The sequence below is a fragment of the Daphnia carinata genome, chromosome 3, assembly GCF_022539665.2.
Source record: "Daphnia carinata strain CSIRO-1 chromosome 3, CSIRO_AGI_Dcar_HiC_V3, whole genome shotgun sequence".
NCBI classification, from domain to species: domain Eukaryota; kingdom Metazoa; phylum Arthropoda; class Branchiopoda; order Diplostraca; family Daphniidae; genus Daphnia; species Daphnia carinata.
The window spans coordinates 1,527,866-1,549,097 of NC_081333.1; the positions used below are offsets into that span (position 1 = coordinate 1,527,866).

The 21,232-nt window shown below is 40.0% G+C and overlaps 6 protein-coding genes and 1 long non-coding RNA gene across 14 annotated transcripts in view; 3 read left to right on the forward strand and 4 right to left on the reverse strand.

The window, feature by feature from the left end:
- LOC130693630 (uncharacterized) overlaps window positions 1-20,745 on the reverse strand; it is a 50,321-nt gene extending 29,576 nt beyond the window's left edge. The window contains exon 1 of the mRNA XM_059494631.1: window positions 20,735-20,745. The gene's annotated coding sequence lies outside the window, so the exon portion shown is untranslated. The remainder of the gene's footprint in view (window positions 1-20,734) is intronic.
- On the forward strand, window positions 52-2,246 carry LOC130693629 (ADP-ribosylation factor-like protein 13B). 3 transcript variants are annotated; one of them, XM_057516811.2, is made up of 10 exons: window positions 52-247; window positions 348-453; window positions 521-591; window positions 675-762; window positions 861-906; window positions 994-1,109; window positions 1,177-1,347; window positions 1,406-1,631; window positions 1,688-1,828; window positions 1,887-2,246. In XM_057516811.2, exons 2-10 carry the CDS (start codon window positions 410-412, stop codon window positions 2,079-2,081), a joined length of 1,098 nt encoding a protein of 365 aa, XP_057372794.1. In that variant the 5' UTR covers window positions 52-247; window positions 348-409; the 3' UTR covers window positions 2,082-2,246. The 3 variants fall into 3 exon arrangements, with proteins under 3 accessions (XP_057372794.1, XP_057372795.1, XP_057372796.1); XM_057516812.2 differs by having other exon boundaries at window positions 52-243; XM_057516813.2 differs by lacking the exons at window positions 52-247; window positions 348-453 and having other exon boundaries at window positions 540-591; window positions 821-906.
- Window positions 2,200-3,161, reverse strand: LOC130693649 (iron-sulfur cluster assembly scaffold protein IscU-like). The gene is given in 4 exon segments (XM_057516838.2): window positions 2,200-2,547; window positions 2,550-2,565; window positions 2,628-2,852; window positions 3,006-3,161. Coding segments are annotated over 4 exon segments (492 nt in total). The 5' UTR covers window positions 3,096-3,161; the 3' UTR covers window positions 2,200-2,386.
- LOC130693620 (uncharacterized) lies at window positions 3,523-5,991 on the forward strand. 3 transcript variants are annotated; one of them, XM_057516803.2, is made up of 8 exons: window positions 3,523-3,774; window positions 3,901-3,933; window positions 4,000-4,120; window positions 4,396-4,462; window positions 4,520-5,235; window positions 5,301-5,354; window positions 5,416-5,555; window positions 5,611-5,991. In XM_057516803.2, exons 1-8 carry the CDS (start codon window positions 3,544-3,546, stop codon window positions 5,677-5,679), a joined length of 1,431 nt encoding a protein of 476 aa, XP_057372786.1. In that variant the 5' UTR covers window positions 3,523-3,543; the 3' UTR covers window positions 5,680-5,991. The 3 variants fall into 3 exon arrangements, with proteins under 3 accessions (XP_057372786.1, XP_057372783.1, XP_057372784.1); XM_057516800.2 differs by having other exon boundaries at window positions 3,524-3,774; window positions 5,407-5,555; XM_057516801.2 differs by having other exon boundaries at window positions 3,524-3,774; window positions 5,410-5,555.
- Window positions 6,308-7,135, forward strand: LOC130693666 (uncharacterized). Its single transcript, XR_009001738.2, has 4 exons — window positions 6,308-6,454; window positions 6,527-6,639; window positions 6,809-6,822; window positions 6,874-7,135. It is a non-coding gene; the product is annotated as an uncharacterized LOC130693666 (long non-coding RNA).
- LOC130693607 (V-type proton ATPase 116 kDa subunit a 1-like) overlaps window positions 12,085-21,232 on the reverse strand; it is a 49,108-nt gene continuing 39,960 nt past the window's right edge. The window contains exons 1-15 of one of the 4 annotated variants that reach the window (XM_057516782.2): window positions 17,840-18,121; window positions 17,418-17,723; window positions 15,358-15,449; window positions 14,882-15,008; window positions 14,543-14,812; window positions 14,352-14,471; window positions 13,990-14,280; window positions 13,577-13,929; window positions 13,377-13,507; window positions 13,197-13,312; window positions 13,017-13,127; window positions 12,821-12,943; window positions 12,666-12,753; window positions 12,428-12,599; window positions 12,085-12,365 (exon numbers count right to left, since the gene is read on the reverse strand). In XM_057516782.2, the coding sequence (XP_057372765.1) occupies window positions 12,269-12,365; window positions 12,428-12,599; window positions 12,666-12,753; window positions 12,821-12,943; window positions 13,017-13,127; window positions 13,197-13,312; window positions 13,377-13,507; window positions 13,577-13,929; window positions 13,990-14,280; window positions 14,352-14,471; window positions 14,543-14,812; window positions 14,882-15,008; window positions 15,358-15,449; window positions 17,418-17,723; window positions 17,840-17,953 (2,511 nt within the window). In that variant the 5' untranslated portion in view covers window positions 17,954-18,121 and the 3' untranslated portion in view covers window positions 12,085-12,268. Of the gene's footprint in view, window positions 12,366-12,427; window positions 12,600-12,665; window positions 12,754-12,820; window positions 12,944-13,016; window positions 13,128-13,196; window positions 13,313-13,376; window positions 13,508-13,576; window positions 13,930-13,989; window positions 14,281-14,351; window positions 14,472-14,542; window positions 14,813-14,881; window positions 15,009-15,357; window positions 15,450-16,572; window positions 16,740-17,417; window positions 17,724-17,839; window positions 18,122-21,232 lie in introns of those variants that run through there. The other 3 variants (XM_057516783.2, XM_057516780.2, XM_059494626.1) reach the window with 3 other exon arrangements.
- Window positions 18,436-21,232, reverse strand: part of LOC130692857 (putative uncharacterized protein DDB_G0271606) — a 32,477-nt gene continuing 29,680 nt past the window's right edge. The window contains exons 2-6 of the mRNA XM_057515938.2: window positions 20,112-20,477; window positions 19,648-20,028; window positions 19,300-19,554; window positions 18,924-19,238; window positions 18,436-18,820 (exon numbers count right to left, since the gene is read on the reverse strand). Of these exons, the coding sequence (XP_057371921.1) occupies window positions 18,659-18,820; window positions 18,924-19,238; window positions 19,300-19,554; window positions 19,648-20,028; window positions 20,112-20,459 (1,461 nt within the window). The 5' untranslated portion in view covers window positions 20,460-20,477 and the 3' untranslated portion in view covers window positions 18,436-18,658. The remainder of the gene's footprint in view (window positions 18,821-18,923; window positions 19,239-19,299; window positions 19,555-19,647; window positions 20,029-20,111; window positions 20,478-21,232) is intronic.

Genomic DNA, 21,232 nt, shown 5'->3' on the forward strand with positions numbered 1-21,232 from the left:
ATAGAGATAGGCGCGTTTCCAGCCACGCAATCACGTTAGAAAAAGATTGGCAGCGTTGGGTTGCCAACCGCGTTGTTTACATCAACAAACCCGTATGAATGTAATTGATCACCACTGTATTCGTTACCGTATTATGTTTAATCTATATGCACTACGTATTGCACGTACATTTTCTATGTAACTTGCGAGCGAATTCGGAAAACGCTTTCTTGGATCGAAGAATTTCTCATTATGTCCGAAAGGGTTGGTAAGCAGTTGGATCGTGTGTTTGTTATTACCACTCGATTTTGTAGTACGAACCTGGAAAAACGTTGACTTACTACTTTCTGTGATCCTTTTTACCACAGGTTTCCACACACTGTTGGAATAAAATTTCAATCCATATAGCCATATAGACAACATTGCGGAAATGGGAAATGGAGGGTCACTGTGCAATAATATTGGCCTTAAACGGTATACCTTTTTAAGATATTATTTTATTAATAAGCAACACATTTTTTGTTTTATTTTGATTCAACAGGCAACTTACCATTCTTGTGGTCGGGCTAGATAACTCTGGCAAAACAAGTATGAGCCGAGCTTTAGTTGGAGGTAAATTTTTTTTATGCTTCTAATAATTATTAAGTTTTTTGTTAACTTTTATCTACTCTTGTTTCATTATCATTGATTTTTAGAAACATTAACAGACACTGTTCCCACTATTGGGTTCTCAAAATTTGTAACCAAACAAAAGGGAATTACTATTAATATTTATGATCTTGGGTATGTATACCAATTATTCAACTTTTTAATATTGTATGTATGGCTATGTATTATACAGGTTACACTTACAGTACTTCAATTAAAATTTGTGCATTTAGCGGCAGCTCCAGAATTCGTGATATTTGGCATAACTATTTTGCTGAGGTACATATTGTCTCACATTGCAAAAAGTTTACAATGTTCGTTTAGGCATTACTCCCCTAATCTTTTCCACACTTTCATGGAATTTAGTGCTACGGAGTCGTCTACGTTGTTGATGCTAGTGATTCTCAGCGATTGTCCGAAGCTCACGAAAATCTAAGTTCATTAATGAAACACCCAATACTTAAAGGAAAGCCTCTACTTCTGTGAGTAATCAGTGTTCTTTTTTTCTCGTTACAAAACCATTGCGACCAACGTACATGTTACTACCAGGCTAGCCAATAAACAAGATCACTTCGATGCTCTCGATGAGGTGGACGTTGCCGACAAACTTCAGCTCGAACTATTGGCCAACGTGTGCCAAACGCCTACTAGAATTGAAATCTGTTGCGCGACACAGGGTACCGGAAAGAACATTGATCCCATTATACGAATTGGATTCCAGTAATAACTAAACAAGCCTATTAAAAAATCAAATTAAACTAAATTTGTGTGTGTATAGTTGGTTGGTTGAAACTATTATTAGGAACTTCGACAAGATTGATCGGCGTGTGACGAATGATATAGCGGCGCAAAAAGCAAAAGAGGACAAAGAAAGGGATTCTAGAAGAGCGAGAATAGAAAGACTCAAGGCTTTGCAAAACGAAGTGGAAGAAACTGTTACACAGATTTGTGTTGATCCATTAAATGGCATCAAAAACCATTTTCAGCCCCTTGAAGAAATAACAGTATTGCGGAGAAACTAGAATAAATAAAAACATGTGTTAAATCTTTTTATTTTTAGGAAGAATGGAATCTTCCTGGATCTATATCGGAGACCGATCGTCCGCAAAGCAAGGAATCCCCCAGTGGGTTGACCGATTTGATGTCTCAAGCACAAATCGACCAAACTGAAGAGTTAAATAGTCCTGAGATGACTGAATTGGTATGTTGGGTTTCATGTTCGGTTACTCCTCACGCTTCATGTTTATTTTTCTATTAAGGGACATACCCAGAATGACTTTCGAGGTACTATTTCGGCTCCCAGCGAAATGACCGGATCCAATTCTGTAAAAGTTCCTGTGTTAAGCCGAAACGATCAAATTAGCTCTGCATCCCCTACAGCTAAAAAACTTAATCAGCGCAGCAACGGAAAACCATTGCTGCCGCTTACGAAAAATGGGAAACTTTCCAAATAATGAAGGCAGTTACTTGAATCTCTAGTCTATTTGATCCAAAATTCTATTTTCTGCTTATCATTCACGACCTAACGGACTTTTCTACTATCAATGACTGAACTTCTTAAACGAGGTCTACTTTCGCTTGTTTCATGTATTTCGTTCGATATTACAAATCTTAAAAGATTACTTCGGTGTAGTTAAGCAAAGGTAGTAACTTCTTGTTACGTGCCCACTGTTAGCTACCTCCAGAAATATCTCAAATTTTCATCACATAAATTGGTAGAGATTTTTCTCTGCCTCTACAAAAAGCTACTGGTTGCCCTCTACTGAGCAACAGCACTCCTTTTTTCTTCTTTTTTCTTCTGTAAAGTTTGTTTCACTTGGTAATCCTTCAATGCTGCTTTGATTGCATCCTCAGCAAGCATAGAACAATGCAGTTTGACTGGTGGAAGCGATAATTCTTTCGCAATTTCAGTATTTTTATTTTCAAGGCATCATGAACCTATTATACCAATATAAAATGTTAAAAAAGATTACACTTTCCAAAAAATAATAGTAGCTTACTGATTTTCCTTTCACCCATTCAGTGGCTAATGAGCTTGATGCAATCGCTGAACCACAACCAAAAGTTTTGAACTTTGCATCAATAATTTTCCCGTTTTCATCAACTTTAATTTGAAGTTTCATCACATCACCACAGGCTGGAGCTCCAACAAGACCTGTGCCTACATTGACATCCTTCTTGTCCATAGAACCAACATTCCTTGGCTTTTCATAATGATCTATTACCTGAAGAAAGCGATCAAATATAAAAATAAGACAAATTTTTTTTAGTGGTTGCAGGCCTGCGGACGACACATATACGTATGCAAGTTATAAATTGCGTCAAGTGATTCATTTGACGAAAAACTCAACAAATATCCATCTTTGCAGTTTGCTTACTTTCTGATGATACGAAGCACACAATACCGACGGCTGATTCGCTGAACGAGACCGGATAACCGCACGAGAAATGTTTTGATACATCGCCATTTTTGCCTGATCTTTTATTTTTCGACTATGAGGTGCTAAATTACATCACATGTTGGAAATAACAAAAAAGGAAAACAGCGTTGCCGCTATAATCTAAAACAAATAAATGAACGGCGGTAAAATTGACACGGAAAATGTGAAACAAGGTGAAATGAGAATATTATGTAACAATTTGTTAAATTATCATCTCGAGCAAATCTTAATAAAAAATTTATGATACGGTAAGAAAAAGCGAGGGGGAAGGGATCACCCCCCCCCTATCTTTAAGACTGCATAATTGCAAGGTTGCCTAAAAAACTAGATGAGAGGTAACGTTTTTCGAATTATTGCAAGGTCAAGTGATCGATTTAGTGGAGGAAAGGAAACCATGGGTAGGGTAAGAATATTGGTCAGTTGAACTACTGCTTCAACGTGTGTTAGTCGTTTTCCTTCACAATCCCTCTGTTTTATGATATTTTCCAACGTTAAAGGGAAGGAATCAAGTAATTTTTTGTGCGTGATTAGAAATCCTGGACACATGGCTCGTAGGAAGAGAAGTATAGGTTCCGTGGAAAAAGAGCTTGTGCAACCAGCTCTGAATCATAGGCAAACCAGGGAATCGACACGACGTAAAAAATCTTTCCAGACGGCTCGTTTCTCTAACTATGTGTTCAAAGTACTGAAGCAAGTGCATCCACAGGCAAGTTTTTAGTTATCGCTGATATATTTAGTTCAATGATTCGCTTTCTTTCTATCCGTTCTATTAAAGAAAAAAAATTCGTACAGTGTTTTGATATTAAAATCATATTTTTTTTTGTTCATGTAGTTGTCGATGACGAATAAAGCAATGAAAGTAATGGTAAGTTCTGTAAACGTTTATGTTATTTTCAGTCCCTAAAAAAGAATAACCGTTTTTATTTTCGAGGATGATTTCATGCACGACATATACTCGCGACTGGTGGCTGAAGCGGCAGGATTGGTGAAATTAACAAGAAGATCAACCCTTTCGGCGTCCGAATTTCAAACAGCCACAAGGCTAATTCTGCGTGAGTGCATTTAAATATAAATATCTTGGAATACAGCAGAATGTGCCGGTATTGTGCTGTGCGTACGATGCCTTTTCCGTGTCGCTTTTCCGTAACATGTAAATTGAATTTTTTAATGATAATTACGGGTATCATTGATGTCGTGATATTGGTATGAAAAGCCAGGGCGAAACATATTTGTTCTAACGAAGTGGCGTGATCAATAATTTTGTTTTCCATTCACTTTTTCATTAATTTAATTAATTATTTTTTTCTTTTCGTCTTTCTTACGTTAGCTGGGGAATTAGCTAAACACGCCATCAGCGAAGCGTCAAAAGCTGTAGCCAATTTTCTAACGTCGAGGTAAGCTTGCAAACTTATGAATTTCTAAAAATTAGCTTTCTATTTTTGATTGTACAGGGATGACGATGCCAAGAGATCCCACGCTCGCCGAGTCATTAATAATCCACCGTCCACCACTTCAGCCGGTGCGAGCAATCAAGAGCCTGTAGAAATTGAAATTTTTGGGACCGGGCGGCGCCCACCTGTGAGTGTCGATACCGAATCGATTGAAGAAGATGAGTTTGTGAAGCAAATTAACCCCACCCGAAAATTTTACCCAGTGTATCCATCAAAGGATAATCAGATAGAGCAGATGAAAATAATTCAAAATGCAAGCAAGAACATTCCAGATAGCTCAACCGCTTTACATCCCATCGACGAGGAACGTGAAATGTCTGAAGAAAACATAACAGATGAAGAAAATGGCTCGACAGTGCTAGGTGAACCAGGTCCTCCGACACCTCCCACAGAAGTCGAATCGGACACATCAATTACTACCACCGAGACACCTCCAGTGGATGTCGAGTCGGACGCATCGACCACCACATCCAAAACACCTCCCATCGCGTTAGAATCAGACGCGTCGACGACCAAACCAGATATATTTGACAAAAGTGAGATCGGTGATGCTAATGAGCCGAAACACCCTGACGATGAGGCGAATAAGAAACGGGACAAAGAAGCGGATACCTTAGAAATGGACGCTCAGTCTGTCGATAGTGAAGAAGCCGAATTGTTGGTAGTTGTAAATGTCAAAGGAAAGGTTTGTCGAAATCCCACCCATGTATTACCTGGTAAGCTTAAACAGGCTGTTATCCCTCAGATATGAATAACCTTATTAATTGCATCTTGTCTTTAGGTTCGACTATCACAGCGCAAATGACATCCAGCTCGGACACCATGCATTCAATCGGTACTCATGTCACGTATAAATTTATATTGCCATTTTCAAACTAACAATACAGTAGATACAGAGAGTCAGCGTGTTTCGGTATCCGTAGATACCGGGCGACCACCCCATGTGGAAAATGAGGCTGTGGTGTCTGGTACTAGTAGTTCTACAAATTCAGACGCAGCTGAAGCACAACCTCAACTTACTGTTCGATGTTCTACGGTATGCAATTAATTGCCCTGTTTAGTAAAATTATTATAATATAGCTCTTCGGTAGGTTACTAGCACAAAAACTACGTTAATTCACGAACGTAAAGAAAAAGTCAGTGAATGGTTTACTGGATAGAAGAATAAATGAAGACCCAGCCTACTAAGTTCTTTACATAATTTTGTTCATAATAGGGTAATGTAGACCCAAGTAACTGTTATGCTTTTTTTCCCCTCTCCAAACTGTTTTACAAATTTTTAAAATTATCTTCAAAAGTGTTGCAATCAGAAATCTTGAGATTTGGTAGAAAAAGTCACGAACGTTTTTCGTTTGTTTGATGGGCAAATATCTGATAATTGTGCAGAATTGACGGATTGAAGTTATTTTGTCCTAATAGTTCGTCATAGGACTGTTGAATAGAAGGAATAAGTCACCTATCAATTTGAGCTCTATCGGAATGTTGTTCCAGTTTCCCAATAGGGATTATGTGTAATGTAGACGATTAATAAGTACACTCGTCCGTGTTTGACAATGTTTTGGTCAATGCCGACGTTAGCGTTTCGGAGAAATTCGGGAAGTTCATGCGTTCATTCTTACATCTCAACGGTTAGTACGACGCGCTGTTTGACCCACTTTTTGACAGACAACTATAGTTCGGTAGTTCACTATTTTACAAACGCCAGCTAGCGGTCAAGAGTGTCAAAGCACAATCTAGCAGTCAACATCGATGGCGGATATGAATAGATCTCTCCCCAAAAGAAGCAGGAGTATTCTAAATACTGTATTTGTCAATCGATTGTTAGGCCAGTTTCGTTTGCCAGTCAATTGTCTATGGAGACGGTTATGGAAAGGAGATTAACGTGTTAATATCGTTAAGCTTTGAAGGCAGTGCTTGGATTGGATGGAGTGTTTGGTAAGCCAACAGAGATTCTAGATTACAGGTATGATAGTGTTTGATGTTTAAAAACCCTTCTATGCTCTACAGAAGGCATGATCAAAGTGATTACTGACCATGTTTTTTGCCCTGAACATTACAACCATGCTTGGTATCAAGTTTGGATATCAGTTTTCTTACATCCATCATTGCATCCAGTTTAGGTATGTTGACCTTAGGACTATTATAAAAGTAGTCCAACTATAAAACTCAAGCGTAATCACATGGCAATCATGCAAGTTAAGCAAAACATTTTCTTGAAAATTTTATTTTGTTTAACAATGTACATATTGAGCAAACCAATCAAGTGAAAACCCATTCTATATTTACAAGTGAAGAGTTCGAAGGTATGAGCAAGTTCTTTATTTACAAGTACATAATCTAAAATGAGTCCATAGGTACGCAGCATCGATTTCCAGGGAAAATTGATGACTGTAAGATGCAGCGATCGTTATTATCTAAAATACCGCGGCTGCCACCTCTGGTTCTTGTTTTTCCTTTCTTCGCATGAAAACTAGAGTGATGCAAGTCGGTATCCGCGCGAAAACCAAGATGCAAGACGCCAAAGATCGTAAACAAATAACCACGTACAATTGCCGCTCGCAATGAAATGACAACATTCGTACCCTGCATTGGTAATGGTAGCTGCACCTTGAAGAAAACGTGTGGAGCATGGCTAATACAAAATTTAAAAAAAAAATAAACTGTAATGAAACTTCATGTCGGCGACTTTGATCACTTTTTCCTCTCTTGTTTACAATGTAATGTCACATTGTAGTAGCATTGCACCACAGTTATGGCCAACAGTTAAAGCCGACTAATTGGACAAAGTCCTCATTTAATCCATATTAAACCCAAGGAGACAGACGAAACAGTCTATGTAAAAAAAATAATCACTTTTTCGGGATCCTCCCACATCTTGCTGAGGTGAAGTTTGCGGGTCGATAGATTTAGCTGATTCTGGCATTATTTGATTAACAAAATGCGTGCCAGCCTTAAACTTTGCAGGAATAACGAACGTCTGGTTCGTTATGTTGGGTACCTTGTAATTTGTATTAGTTTTTCAGTATTTTCGGAGCATTTTTGGAAATTTGCATATTAAAAGACTGCATAAAACACCCGAACTTAGTAGTATAGTAAACTATTCACCGCGAGTATGTAAATATCCTGGAATGCTTATAGTTCGTTATAGTATAACGTTTTAACAATCCTGTGTCGTGACGGATCGAAACTCACAGGATTGAACGCTGACGTCGTCTGTCATGTCCGCCATTTTAGCTGTGTCTACATGAGAACATTTCTACTCTGTTATCGTCAAAGTTTTCCCATTTTTTTGTGCATTTACATTAGCAAGTAAGTAACACGACACAATTATTATTCTTCAGGCATTATTTTTTTGCTTCATTATTAGACCTAGGACAATGGAAGCCTGTTATGTTAACAAGTAATGATAAGTAGAACTCAGGTAGTGAACAATCAATGCTGAAATTGTACCTAAGTAAATGCAATCTTGGGTTTTTCAGGAGTTAACTATCTCTCAGTTCTTCATCAGAGCATAGTAAAAGCATTATTTTTAATTTAATGCTTGAATATTATTTTGCAAAGAATCTCTCACAAAGAATCGTGAGTTGACCTAAAAGGATTGACTGTATTGTTTCAAGCTTAGGCACACATGTTGAACCATTACTGCTTAAGTCACCTGTCATTATTCATCTATAACTAGAGAACCAAGTGATTTATTTGTCCTTTTCACTTGGTACTTCACGTTGTGACTTTTGTGTGCACTAGATATTCCCTTAATTTGATTCCGTTGAATCTTCATTCAAGGGGTTCAGGTTTATGCAGAGCTTTTATTGAAAGAAAATTGAAGATGCTAGCTGTCTGCATAAAATTTTTTTAGAATGAAAATCTATTTTAACAAAAGTAGCATCACCTGTCTTCACACAGTTCAAACATTATGTCCCAGTAATCAAAGGAAATCACCTGAGCTAGTTTTCAAACATGTATCTTTGTTTGAATCATAATCGGTACTTTAGTCTCTTATCTGCCAATGTTGTGTTGCTTTTTTCTTGTCTGATTTTCTTATATCTGTTGCACAGGTTCGTTTTCGTATAGTCGCTACCTTTTGCTGTGGTTTCATCGCCGTCTTCGCCTTCGCCTTAGTCTCATCGCTGTTCTCGCCTTCACCCTGGTCTCTTCGCCTTCGCTGTGGTCTCTTCGCCGTCTTCGCCCACGCCGTCTTCGCCTTCGCCGTGGTCTCTTCGCCGTCTTCGCCCTCGCCGTGGTCTCTTCGCCGTCTTCGCCCTCGCCGTGGTCTCATCGCCTTCGCCCTCGCAAGTCTTCGCCTTCGCCCTCGCAATTCTTCGCCTTCGCCCTCGCAATTCTTCGCCTTCGCCTTCGCCCTCGCAATTCTTCGCCTTCGCCGTGGGCTCATCGCCTTCGTCGTGGTATCGTCGCCGTCTTTCCCTTCATCGTGGTATCGTCGCCGTCTTTACCTTCATCGTGGTATCTTCGCCTTCGTCTCGGGTCTCATCGTCGTCTTCGCCTTCGTCTCGGGTCTCATCGTCGTCTTCGCCTTCGTCTCGGGTCTCATCGTCGTCTTCGCCTTCGTCTCGGGTCTCATCGTCGTCTTCGCCTTCGTCTCGGGTCTCATCGTCGTCTTCGCCTTCGTCTCGGGTCTCATCGTCGTCTTCGCCTTCGTCTCGGGTCTCATCGCCGTCTTCGCCTTTGTCTCGGGCCTCATCGCCGTCTTCGCCTTCGTCTCGGGTCTCATCACCGTCTTCGCCTTCGTCTCGGGTCCCATCGCCGTTTTCGCTTTCATCTCATCGCCATCGTTCGCGTGCGACCCACAAAGATGGAACAATCGGATCCAGGAAAAAAATTGCGGCGATCGACCGAGACTGCGCCGCGGGACTTTTCGGGTATCATATTGTTTTGTATTGTTCTGTGTTATGTGTTGTATTGTATAGTTAACCTGTTGGCTGCCACCCCGTTTGCTCCCATTTTTTTTGTAGGTTGTAGGGAACCGGGCGCTGTTCTTCCCCATGGCCATGGGGGGAACAGTCGCCAACGCGCCTAAAGGCACAAGGCCTTTAGGCGCGCCTAGGCAATGCACCAGTAGGGACTTCTCTTTTTCGGTCCGGTGATAGAAAGCCTGGGGTGTGCATTCCCGGAATGGCCTCTATCACCGTGCCAGCCCGGACTTGTCTTCGGACAAGTCCCCCTTGGTCGGGATCCTTCAGACGCGACGAGTAGCTACTGTAGTTTCAGCAACCTACGGGTTGCGTGGCTTGGCAGCCAACAGGTTAACTAGTTATGTATGTATGTGTTTATGTGTATGTAAATATGTATTCGTGTATTGTATATTATGTAAAATAGTGGCGGAATTGTAGGGTGGAGGAGGGTCAATAAAAAGAATTGAATTTTTATTTACTTTTTCGTGTGTACTTTATTTAACATGACTAAAACAACATAAAAAAACAAACTTAGAATACTTATCCGACAATCTGTTTCACTTGTCTATCTAGTCATCAACGAAGTATTTGTTCCAAAACATCTTTTCACTGTCAGATAAACATATATACTTTTCCTGGCGAAAAAAACACCCCCAACGCTTAAGAATATTTAGTCAAAATTTACGACGAATTCCTTTTTCTTTTTTTTTCTGTTTAACTGTCGAAAACAATTACTTTGCAAAAAACAAACAGAAAAGAAATGACTCATCATTGGCACTAGATCACTTACCACGGCATTGTGAAGGAATTTAACCAATTTTAGCTTTAAGTTCCCAGCTTCCTTCAAAGTACGTAATGACTCCCCAAACACAGAAGTGATACTAGACATATTATATTTGCACCAAAATCATAACACGGGTGATATTTCTTTCAGTCGTAGAAGAATGCCATGGCCAGCTCAGCCTATTGAGTACATCCTGGAGACCTGCAAGTACAGTTATAAAACTAATACTTTTAACGTCAAACAGCCAAATTGGGGCAAAAACCCAATTACGACCTGAAAGAACTATGACAATTAGATTGTGGATAATACTACAAAAGATGACAACTTTCGTTAAAAAAAAAGCCTTTTGCGGTAAAGTTGGACGCACTCGACTTACAAATATGTAAAACGTGCTGGTAAGCAAACGAGCATCGAGCATTGGTTCTCCTTTAAATAATTTTCAAAGCATGGTAAAATATTTCTTCTAAATAAATTTTTGCCAAAATACCTCAAAGCATTTGTACAGAATGCTTTCCATACATAAATGTCCTATTAAGCTCAAAATGCGAAATCTACGTGAAAAACAAACACGAAATTACTGAAAATCGTCAAAGAAGTTTTAACGAGAGAACAATCCGTCATGGCTTCTCTACCACGTTACGCGAAATGAAACAGCTGACATTAGCATGCCATATGGTATGCCGTAATCCGTTTACCCCCCCCGCCCCCTCTCTCGCCCCCCCCAAAATGGCGGTTTTACTGCCGCCATCTACCGGTCAGATTTCTAGTTAATTCTACACATACACTACCGAATATTTCTGCTGCATCACCCTAGCGCTGTAGCGTACTGGCGCGCTAGTAATGTTTTCGATTTGCACACACACCAATTTTATATTTTAGATTACTCCAAAACTATAAACTCTACGTAGAAAAAAATTCAATTTTCGTCTTCCTTGGTTAATTTTGAATCAGAATCATCTATAGTTATCTAGATTTAATGCTATTGTTTTTTTTAATAGGAAAAAATTTTAAACCCAGGCTTATTTTTTAACCCAACTTTTGCGGCTTTTTACGAGTGAGAAGGCCATAGCCTTCCCACTTTTGTCAAAATCGGAAAAACCACGACAAGACCGTATTGTCGACAAGATTTTAAATAACAGTTTGAATTGCAGAATTTTGAATAAAACGCAAACAAAGTTATCTTAGAGCAACTACTTTTAATCTGAATAGCGAAAAAACTATTAGTCCCATGCAAAAATAAAGCAGATTTTCGTGATCCCCGTGAAATTTTGAGTAAGATTCACCTACATTGAGCTATAGTTAGATTTTTGCCAAAAATGGAAAAGTGGGAAGGCCATAGCCTTTCCCTTCTGTTGAAATCCGAAAAAAAATTAAATCTCTTAGAATTGAATGAAACTTACCAGAAATAGTCAGAATTGAACGCGGATTCCAAATCTAGTATTTGTTTTCGTTTTACTTCTACAGCTTCTGAATAAAACGCAATCAAAGTTATCTAGTTCGTTTTCGGTCGCCAACGCCATCTGTTAACAGAAATATTGTAAAAATAGGTTTTGATATTGGAAATATCAATGAAACTAGGATCAAGTTATTCTGAATGTAGGCCGTTCACGATGCAGCTTTTTATCAACTGTTCCCTGGCAGTCTGCAACTGCCCCACATACCAAACACATCTACACATCGCTACTTTCATTTCCTGCTAACGTTGAACTGAAAGGTTCCTCTCCCAGCAAAGCATGACTCTCCTGCTATCATTGAGCTCTGATTCTAGGAAAAAAAATCATTCAAAAATTCAATACTTAACATGTCATCTTTTGATAAGGTAGTCAAAACTGGTCACCATGTGTAAGCTCCATCCAGTGAATCTAAATCTCATTGCTTACTAATTATATTAGATTGAGAAATAGTACAGATTCATTAAGAGGGATATTGGAAGATATTACAACACCAATTTGCTAAAATCAACAACTACTAAGAAAGAGATTTTTGTTTAGATCTTGCGTATTACATGTGCCTTTAAAAAGGCGATTAGACGAAAAATCGGATCTAGAGTAAAACCTATTCTTCTCCTGGTTGGACTTCCATGATGTTTTCAAATGAGAATGGAACGAAAAGGTATCCAGAGCCAGCGTAGAATTTGCTCTGAAATTCGACCCTAAATAGACAAACATAACCAATAAGAAAGCACCATTCGCTAACTCTTTATTTGCTTCTTACCAGTGAAGACGTAAAGTGTGAAGGAAAGCCGAAAGGCCTTCCATGAGGACGAGAATACTGACTGTCAGAGCAGCCCAAGCAGCAAAGATGAAATATAAAAGAACTCCACCATACCAATCCTGGAACATGAGACCTTTGCGCAGCACCATCAGCCACAGAACTTCAGACAGTTCTATAGCATTTTCAAAGAATAAAATAAAAGGAATAGGAAACAAAATAAACATTGAATTTCTCTTACGGGAGTGCGCCAAACTTAGAGCCCACAGACGCAAATAAGATGCCGTGTGGGAAACGGATCCAAGAACATACTCGATAGTATGAATGGCCTAAGATTCAAATTATTAATAAAATTTCCAACCATTTTCCTTTTCTGCGTTTGTTTTAGGATCTTACCTGATGAATCATAACATCGCTAAACTCATGCGGCTCGTCCCCTCCTTCATGGCCATCAGTTTGCGGTACTCCAGCTACTTCCACATCTTCACCTTCAGCAGTTCCATTTTGGTTGTGTAATGCCTTTAGGGAAAAAAATTACACGTGTCGAATGTGATGTCGAACAGATAAATGTTATTTGAAATTAATGACTCACAGCATGATTTTTCGATTTGTTCATTTCCATTTTAAACAAAATAGGTTTGCCTAGAAGTAGGACTGGAACCACTAGGACTGCCACGATAATCATTACTTTTTGAAGCGTCACCTGAGCCAAGCATATTGTAAATAAAGCTGGATCAGATTAATCCTTACTTCAAAAATTAGTTTGCAGTACCTGCCCCGGATACATGTAGTTGTCACAACCATCAAGTGGTACGGTGTCGTATTTGAACAGTACCATGCCAATAAACGTGATAAGAATCGAAGGTGCGCATCCAGGCGTAAGAGCCTCTGAAAAAAGAAAAGTGTTACAAGCTCCTCTACTCCCAATCGAAACAAATCAATAAAATCTTACGGTCTTCAGCTCCTGCGTAGTACTTGGTCCACTTGATGAACATCAAAATGCAAAGGTAGCCGAACAGGAAAACCAAGAAGATGATTTGTGGAATGAACTCGACGAGAATATTCATACTACGGCCGAAATAGCTAAAATAAAATCAAATCACAAACTTGTAATGCCTTCATTATTGTTTAAGAATATCTTGATGTCAATACCGATGATTCCAAATGCCGAGGATAACACCGAAACCCATGTGAACTACACCGAAAATGATGGAAATTTTCATTTTGTATGCGTTCAGATATGGAATCTTATTCTCGGCCATCATCCAGATAGGGTCGACACCAAATGGGTAAGGTGTTTGTCTGTAGTGACCATTGGCTTCGTCGGGGACCAACATCGCGGAGTGATGATGTTGCAGTTCTTCGTGCGTTAAGTTAACCTTGTAGCCCGAGCCAAATATATTGACACCTTTCGAGAAAACATCGTTGTAGATGAATCCGGCATAAATGGAGAAGAGACCCATCAATAACATGATGTAACGACCGGCGAAGCAGATGACCCAAATCTGTTATTAACGTGGTGGATAAAAGAAGATTTCTTTTTGATACCAAAAGCTAAATGTTACTTCGCTTTGGATCTTTTTGGCCGCAAGTGGTTTTTCTTTTAGAACCATCCAAAGGGAAAAAAGTGTCATCAAGAGACCATGGCCAGCATCACCAAACATCATGGAGAAAAGAAAAGGGAAGCTGACGATGGTAAAAGATGCCGGGTTCACCTCACGATAGGTGGCAACTCCATAAGCATCTACCAGATTCTGAAATCCAGCGGTGAACTTGTTGGTGCGGTTATAAGTTGGCGGAACCTCTCTCGTCATCATCCGATTTAAGATTGGGGGAACTGAACTTCCACTGCGTTCCTGTTCAAGTCAATCAGTAAAACTTATAGGCTTGAAACCATTGAACAAAATGCGATACAAGATTTCAGTACCGTTCCACGTCGAAGGGACATTTGAATAGTTTCCATATCTACGACTGGTATCCAGCATTCAGCAATCAAACATTTTTGGGTTACATCCAAATTGAACAAATTCAGGGTATGATAGATGGACTGAAAATATAATTTCAAACACAATTTTTAAAGAGAGGCAACCCAGATGCAATTGTTTTGTTTGTTTTTACCTTAATCTTTCTGACTTTGACAAACCAATTTTTAATATTTTTAGCAGCAGCAACCAAGACTCGATGACGATGGTCCTGTGTTTGGCCCAATACGGTATTCAAATCCTCGATACGAGTCATGACACCAATTGCCATTTCACGGCGCTCCGCTGGCGTCTCCGGGCACGGGTAAAGAGTAGCACGGAAGCCCTCGCAAATTTTCTTCACGCGAGTTTTGAGTTGATCTCCTTGAAAGAAGATGATGAACACTGATTTGTACACCTGATCTCCCTGTAGTCAAAATGAAGAAAACTGGCTCACTCATTTGGGACAGGATATTATTGTGTAATGGACACTTACAGTAACTGGATCTTCTAGGGCAGAATCAATTTCGGCTTGGCGAAGAAAGACGTTACCACGGCAAGCACGCCACAGCATCCTTTCAAATGCAGGAAGACGTTCTCGAAGAATGACTCCAGCGACAAACCTGTATGTCGGAAACGCTACATTACGTATTTGCATCTCTAAGAGGTGGAGCGGTGATGGTGGGTACGAAAATGGGCAAAGGGAGAAAAAGTAATAAAATAATAATAATGAAGAAACAAAAAAAAAAAAAAAAAAGATTAAAAAACCAAAATGATAAGAAAGAAAATAAAACAGCAAAGAACAAAAGAATAAATTTGAAAATATTTGGCGAGAATTTCTCGCTGATCTTTCACCTTGATTTGACCTAACATCTTTCGACTTGTTTAATAAAATACGTTAACCATAGATTGTATCATTATGCTGGGCAATAGCGAAATGATATGGCCGTTGCGTAAATCATCCTTCGTTACCCGAGTTGTTGAGGAGAGGCCACTTGTCTGCTGATCACATCTTCCGGGATCAAGGCTCGAGTCATACTCTCCGTTTCCATCAGACTTTCCCGCTATATCAACGTGCAGTTTGGAGTTTGTAAGTGAAGAAAATGAGCGGGCAGAGGAGATAAGAAATACCGAAAAAATTGTAACATAAAAGCGCACCGTTAACATTTGAAAAAAAATATTAATTTCCATTTCACGGCGCGCCCAGAACATAAGTAAAATAAAATCAGAAAAAAAAAAAAGATTTTGCCTGAATTTCAATAAGCATTACGCTCGAGAGATAAAAGGTAATAAGCTGTAATTTAAGATGTGTTCTAGGATATGGCATGGGATTGGTTATGGTTTTACAAAGTAATTTCATGAAGAATTTGAGTCTTTCTGCCAAAATTAAGCATATTCAACCAGCATGAATACTATTGTAAGCGCCAAAAGTAAGCAAATCAACCAGCGTGGAGGCTGATATTGGATCATTTAATGCGACTGGTTTAACATAGATATACGTTTTAAGAAAATTAACATCTCAAACGCCGAGATAAGCTTAACCCATCACCGGCAAAGTCAAGCGGGACATATCCCCTAGGTTAGAATAAGAACGAATTCGTTAGTCAATTTCTTGTGCTAAAAAAGGTTCAGAGAGCGAAAAAGTAAGTTAGGATGGAGACGGACAGAGACTATGGACGGTTGACGAGTTGCCAAGGATGATTTGGCTGCCAGCAAGGTTTGCACGTATGAGTGTCGTATGAATGTTCTCATTTTAAATTATTTCAAACGATTAACGTAAAAACTCTAGGTAACGGACAACTAACGAGAAATCCTCACCAGAAAGACAGGAAAGTTATTATGAAAACAAACGAAAATAAAGTGAACAGAAACACAAGAGGGTTAATCTAGTTCATCTTAGTCTTCTAATTGCTTAAAAGACAGATGTTGCTATGTTAGAAAACAAAAATTCACGGAAAAATAATCAATTCGATATAATGCTTGGGGAGCCCATAGAATTAATGGAATTGACTATTTGTCGGTTAGAATACGCAACAGAATGCCAGCTGGACTGTTATAGATTTCAATGGAGGATTTTGAATGACTACAATGTACACGTTCTATTCCAAAATGTTTGCTTTCAAAGTGTTTTTTGTTGTATAACTGTCCATGCATGGCTTCTAGAATGGTTATGATAGGTTTGTATACCCAAGTTTAAGCACTTGGCCTCCAGTGCGCAGTCCGTCATCGCCGAGCAAGTTGGCATGCTCATCTTCGTGACCCGATTCGGCCATCTGTGGACGTATGCCATGCCGATGGGCAGAAGTATGTTTTACTTTTTCTGTGACTTTGTCTTGACTAAAGACAGCTTCAATCTTGTTTTGTGTTTGTGTTGTTTTGTGTTTGTGTGTTTAGTTCAGAATTGTACCATTCCGACCCAAATGTGCATGCGTATGATATTTTTTTTTTACGTTTTCGTATATGCGTGCAGGTAAATGAATTTCAGATTAGCGAGCCAGCGCGCAGGAGCGGAGATATGAGTATGTAGACGCCATGCAAAATGAAGTAATAAGGGGAAGTCAAGGTAGAATGAGATGCATTAGAAAAGAACCGATGGTAAAAACCGAGAGGCGTGGGAAACATATGAAATGAATAAAACTAGATTAGAAACAAGAAAATAAGTAACTGACTAGACATGCGCTCTATGTAAAATCAATTAAATCATTGGCATTATGCAAGCTCAAAGGGATTACCATGAACCAAAAATCAACGAAAAACTTCATACCAAAAAAAAAAAAACTGTTAATAATAACAGAATTTTATCAAAAGAATGAATACTGAGATTAATCAGGTTTAGGGAGAAGCTTTCAAGTTGTTATTAATGTAAACGGTTTCTCTTAATGGTCACCTATTATCCCTCTACATATTGCTTTCATTTTCTGTGATATTGTATAGACATCATATTGAAATATGGATAACCAAGATTCCAATATGATGTGCAACACAAAATTGCTCCACAACTGTACCTAATAAAAATGTCAGATTTTTCATACCTCATCAAAGAATGTCTGGGTCTTACGTAAGATGTGCTTCAACTCAGTCAGCTCGAGAAAGTTTTTCTTGAGTGCCTCAGAATTTTGGTTCACCTCCCTCAATTCATTTTCCAGTTTTTCAAAAGCTGCTTCCAAATCAATCATCTCTCTTGGTTGAGGGGCCTCTGGGTTCTCTCCAGTGTCCAAAATGGGGATGTCATCTCTCTTGATTTCTTTTTCAAGATAGCGGAGTTTCCTTTCCATTTCATCACAGCGTCTGACTTCATTGACAAACTTGCGTTGGAAAGCACTAACATCGGGATTCAACTGCAAATCAACAAACAAACATGTGTTAATTCTTAATACTCCTGCCTTAATTTGTGCTTTATACACAATTTAATCATTAAGTATACTGGACTAAAGCTTAGGAAACAAGTACTCACGTCACGGAATTGGGCAAGTCCTAGTTCTCCCAATTCAGCTACACAAGCGTAAGCAGCCTCGCTCTGCAAGAAGAGCTGACAAAGTGTCATTTCTTCGCTCCTGAAAAGCGGCATTTTGAATTCGTTGTTTCAAGCCGGCTATCTTTCAGAAGATAAGGGAAAAACTGTTTTAGGTAAAATGACTTTAAGGTGCAATTTGGATTTTATCGGCTGGATAACGTCGAGTCCAGAAGGTGCCGAGAAGACTGCCAATCTGGATCGAGTCACGAGATCTGACAGCCCGTTTGAGTCACAAGACCAAGTTCAGCTGTTTATCGATTTCTTAGTACAGTAATCGCCGATAGGTGTCTCTGAGAAGCAATTTTTTTAAATTTTCTATTTTGCTGGCGCGCATTTCAAAACGGTCATACCAGTCTGGTTTGCTAGTTTGTTACGTAATCTTTTATTTTTCCTTATGCAAAAGCATATGATGAACGAAGTTGATATTAATATTTCATATGAATCTCGCTTAACACTCCGCTTAACACGTTTTTCGTTATTATAATTCAAATTGGCCAACTTAATTGCTATTTTCTACTCAGTCACTGAAATCAATATTATATGCAACACATGTGTAATCGTTCTTTTTCGAGTATACGCACATTCTCAGTTAGCAGGACACGTTTGACACTAGCTGCCAACGCACCAGATCAATGGGGAGGACATGAAGACATTAACAACAAAACATAGAACAGAAGAACTGAAAAAAAAAAACAAATAACTAAATAAAACAAAACAAAAAATCGGCTTTTTCCATTATGTCAACGGAATTTTTATAAATTACTGCTCCTCTTCTTCTTCAACTAATTCCGGTTGAGCTTGGGGGCGGCTACCAGAGCGGCGGTTGGGCGAGTCTTCACCACGGGAAGGTTTGTTGAATGCGGCTACCTCCTCTTCGGCGTTGGGTGCCTGAAATGCTGGACGCCTCGGTTCAATTCCCTGCTGTTATAGAATAAAAAACAAAGTTAGTCTCTTGCATAAGCATATGCAGGGAATTGTTAGGCTATACAATGTTAGGCCTCGTGAAACCAATTAAAGCACTTACTCTTCGATTTTCGTTGCTGATGCGTTCCCGGTTGGGTCTGTCGGGATTGTACCGTTGCTGTTGTGGTTGGCTACGATGGTTCTGGGTTGGTGTTGGGCGCTTGTTGTATTGAAGATTGGGTTTTTCCGGCTCCACAACATCGGCCATATCATCTCCAGGCTCGTAGCCTTCAGGGTAATAACGATCAGCGTACAAGGTGCTGTTGTTACCGTCCTCGTCTTGCATGGGCTGGTACAAGTACTCGTTAACGAAGTGGAATTGAGACGACTTTTTGCAGATGTTATCTTTGGTAACCGGCATGCAAATCAGATGAACCTGCAAGTGCAAACGTAACGGATTGTTATAGGTTTTGACTTGTTCTTTCATTAACTCTTACCTGGTGGAAAGAGGCTCCAGCTGGGCAAAGCCAAGAATGGCGAGTGCGATCTTGGCAGTAGTGGAAGATTTCGCATTCGACGGCCTCATCAGCGTAGTAACCGTCCTTCTTTTCAGCGCAGCTAAAGTCCGTCTTCTGGAGCAACAACTGCAATTTGTCCGGCTTGACTTCTTCCTCTTCCTCTAGCAATTCTTCCTCGTTTTCGGCGGGCTGTTTTACCTGTGGCCGACGTCTTTCATCCTCCAATCCGTTATTCTGTTAATGGAATGCATTTTTTTTTTTTAAATTTTAATATGGGTCAAATTTATCCAATTATATTTTTATCGCAGAGTTAGATGAAAGGCCCACCTGTTGCGGACGGTTGGGTTTGTAGTCGGATGGGTAATTTGGTCTGCGTTGTTGTGTCTGCTGAATTGATGGCTCGGCCCTCTCGTCTTGTGGTCTGGGGCGGATGCGGATGGGTTTTTCCGGATTCTCTCTTTGTTGAGGACGAACGGGTGCGCGCTGGATGAATTCTTCTGGAAATTCTCTTCTGATTTCCGCGGAAGTCAGTAGCTCTTCAGGCTCTTCTTCGGGTTTCGGTTGAGGGCGAGCAGCTTGCGGTATTCCTTGTCTAGCCTGTTGTTGTTGTTGCTGTTGTTGTTGCTGCTGTCGTTGTTGAGCGGCGGCAATAAATTCTTCCGGCTGTTGACCAATCAAAGAAAGCGGAACGGGTGGTAAGCTTCTTTCCTGTTACATTCACGAAGCAAAAACAATAATCATTAATAACCCGCAGGGTATGTGATGTAAACAGATTTAAATTTGTAACTAACCGGCTGATTTCCCGGAACGAATGGAGGCCTAGGACCGTTGGATGGACGCTGGAAATTGGGCCCTTGTTGGAAACGCTGCTGGGCTGCTGGCTGGGGCAGCAATGGGCGGTTGTTGGACGGTCCGGGACCAGCCAGATTCTCGGAAGGCTGTGGTTGCTGTGGGCCACCGAGATTGCCGGCCCTTTGTTGCAACACCTGTTTGGCCTGCTGGGCAGGTGGTCCAGGGAAGACGAGTCCCGAAGATGAGAATCGCGATGATGAGAAGAGCTGGCGTTCGTTGCGCTCGGCATCAGCTGACACGAGCACGGCTGCGGCAATGAACCAAGCAGAGACCACCGACAACTTCATGTTGGGATTTATCTCGGGCTAGAATTGGAATGAGTAATTCCCTTCTCGGGTTGGATGGCTGAAGGTGAGCAGACAACTGAAGATATTGAGCCAAGACCATCGCCTTATATACGCGCGTCGAGCTACAGTTCCAATCAAGCTGACGGCACAAGTGCACCGTTTCCAGGTCTTTGTTCGCTCCCTCCCACAAACCCACCCTTTCCAGAACAGTTGTTAATGCTTCTTATTGCTTGTCCTCATTCAAGAAACGCCTTGCCACGACTTCCAGCACTCACCTCAAAGTAGAAAAAATAAAATAAAATACGTCCACCATCCTCTCCTCCTTTATGATGGCTAATGTCAGGTATTTTTTTTTCTTGTTTTTGTTTCATTTTGTTAATATTGCTGTGTGAAGCGGCATGATTATTTTGGTGTCCACATATCATCACGACGAAGAGACGCTGTTACGTCAAGCGTGAATGATAGCCTGGATTGTGGAGCCATTAGAGAAAGATACTCGAAATATTTTCTCCGTTACACGATGCAACATTTTTTTGTTTTCTTTCGTTAACGATGGATGGATGATGCGTGTGGAATGATTCCAGAAGTCAAGAGCCGACCTTCCGTCACGGTCACAACGCTGAATGTTTTTTCTTTTTGTTTAAAAGAAATATTCAAAAATGAATATACGCAGGGCTGTTAAAACATCCCAACTGGGACGATTACGGTTGTTAGATATCGAGATCCATGAGGAACTTCTTTTTTCTTTTCCCTCATTTTTACTTATAGCATAC

Excerpts from the sequence above, each read along its gene's own strand:
- LOC130693629 (XM_057516811.2), top strand. The coding sequence starts at position 410 with ATGGGAAATGGAGGGTCACTGTGCAATAATATTGGCCTTAAACG. Across the intron at positions 1,348-1,405 it reads ATTATACGAATTGGATTCCA|TTGGTTGGTTGAAACTATTA; the intron begins GTAATAACTAAA and ends GTGTGTGTATAG. Across the intron at positions 1,829-1,886 it reads GTCCTGAGATGACTGAATTG|GGACATACCCAGAATGACTT; the intron begins GTATGTTGGGTT and ends TTTTCTATTAAG.
- LOC130693620 (XM_057516800.2), top strand. The coding sequence starts at position 3,544 with ATGATATTTTCCAACGTTAAAGGGAAGGAATCAAGTAATTTTTTGTGC. Across the intron at positions 4,463-4,519 it reads GCCAATTTTCTAACGTCGAG|GGATGACGATGCCAAGAGAT; the intron begins GTAAGCTTGCAA and ends TTGATTGTACAG. Across the intron at positions 5,236-5,300 it reads TCCCACCCATGTATTACCTG|GTTCGACTATCACAGCGCAA; the intron begins GTAAGCTTAAAC and ends TCTTGTCTTTAG.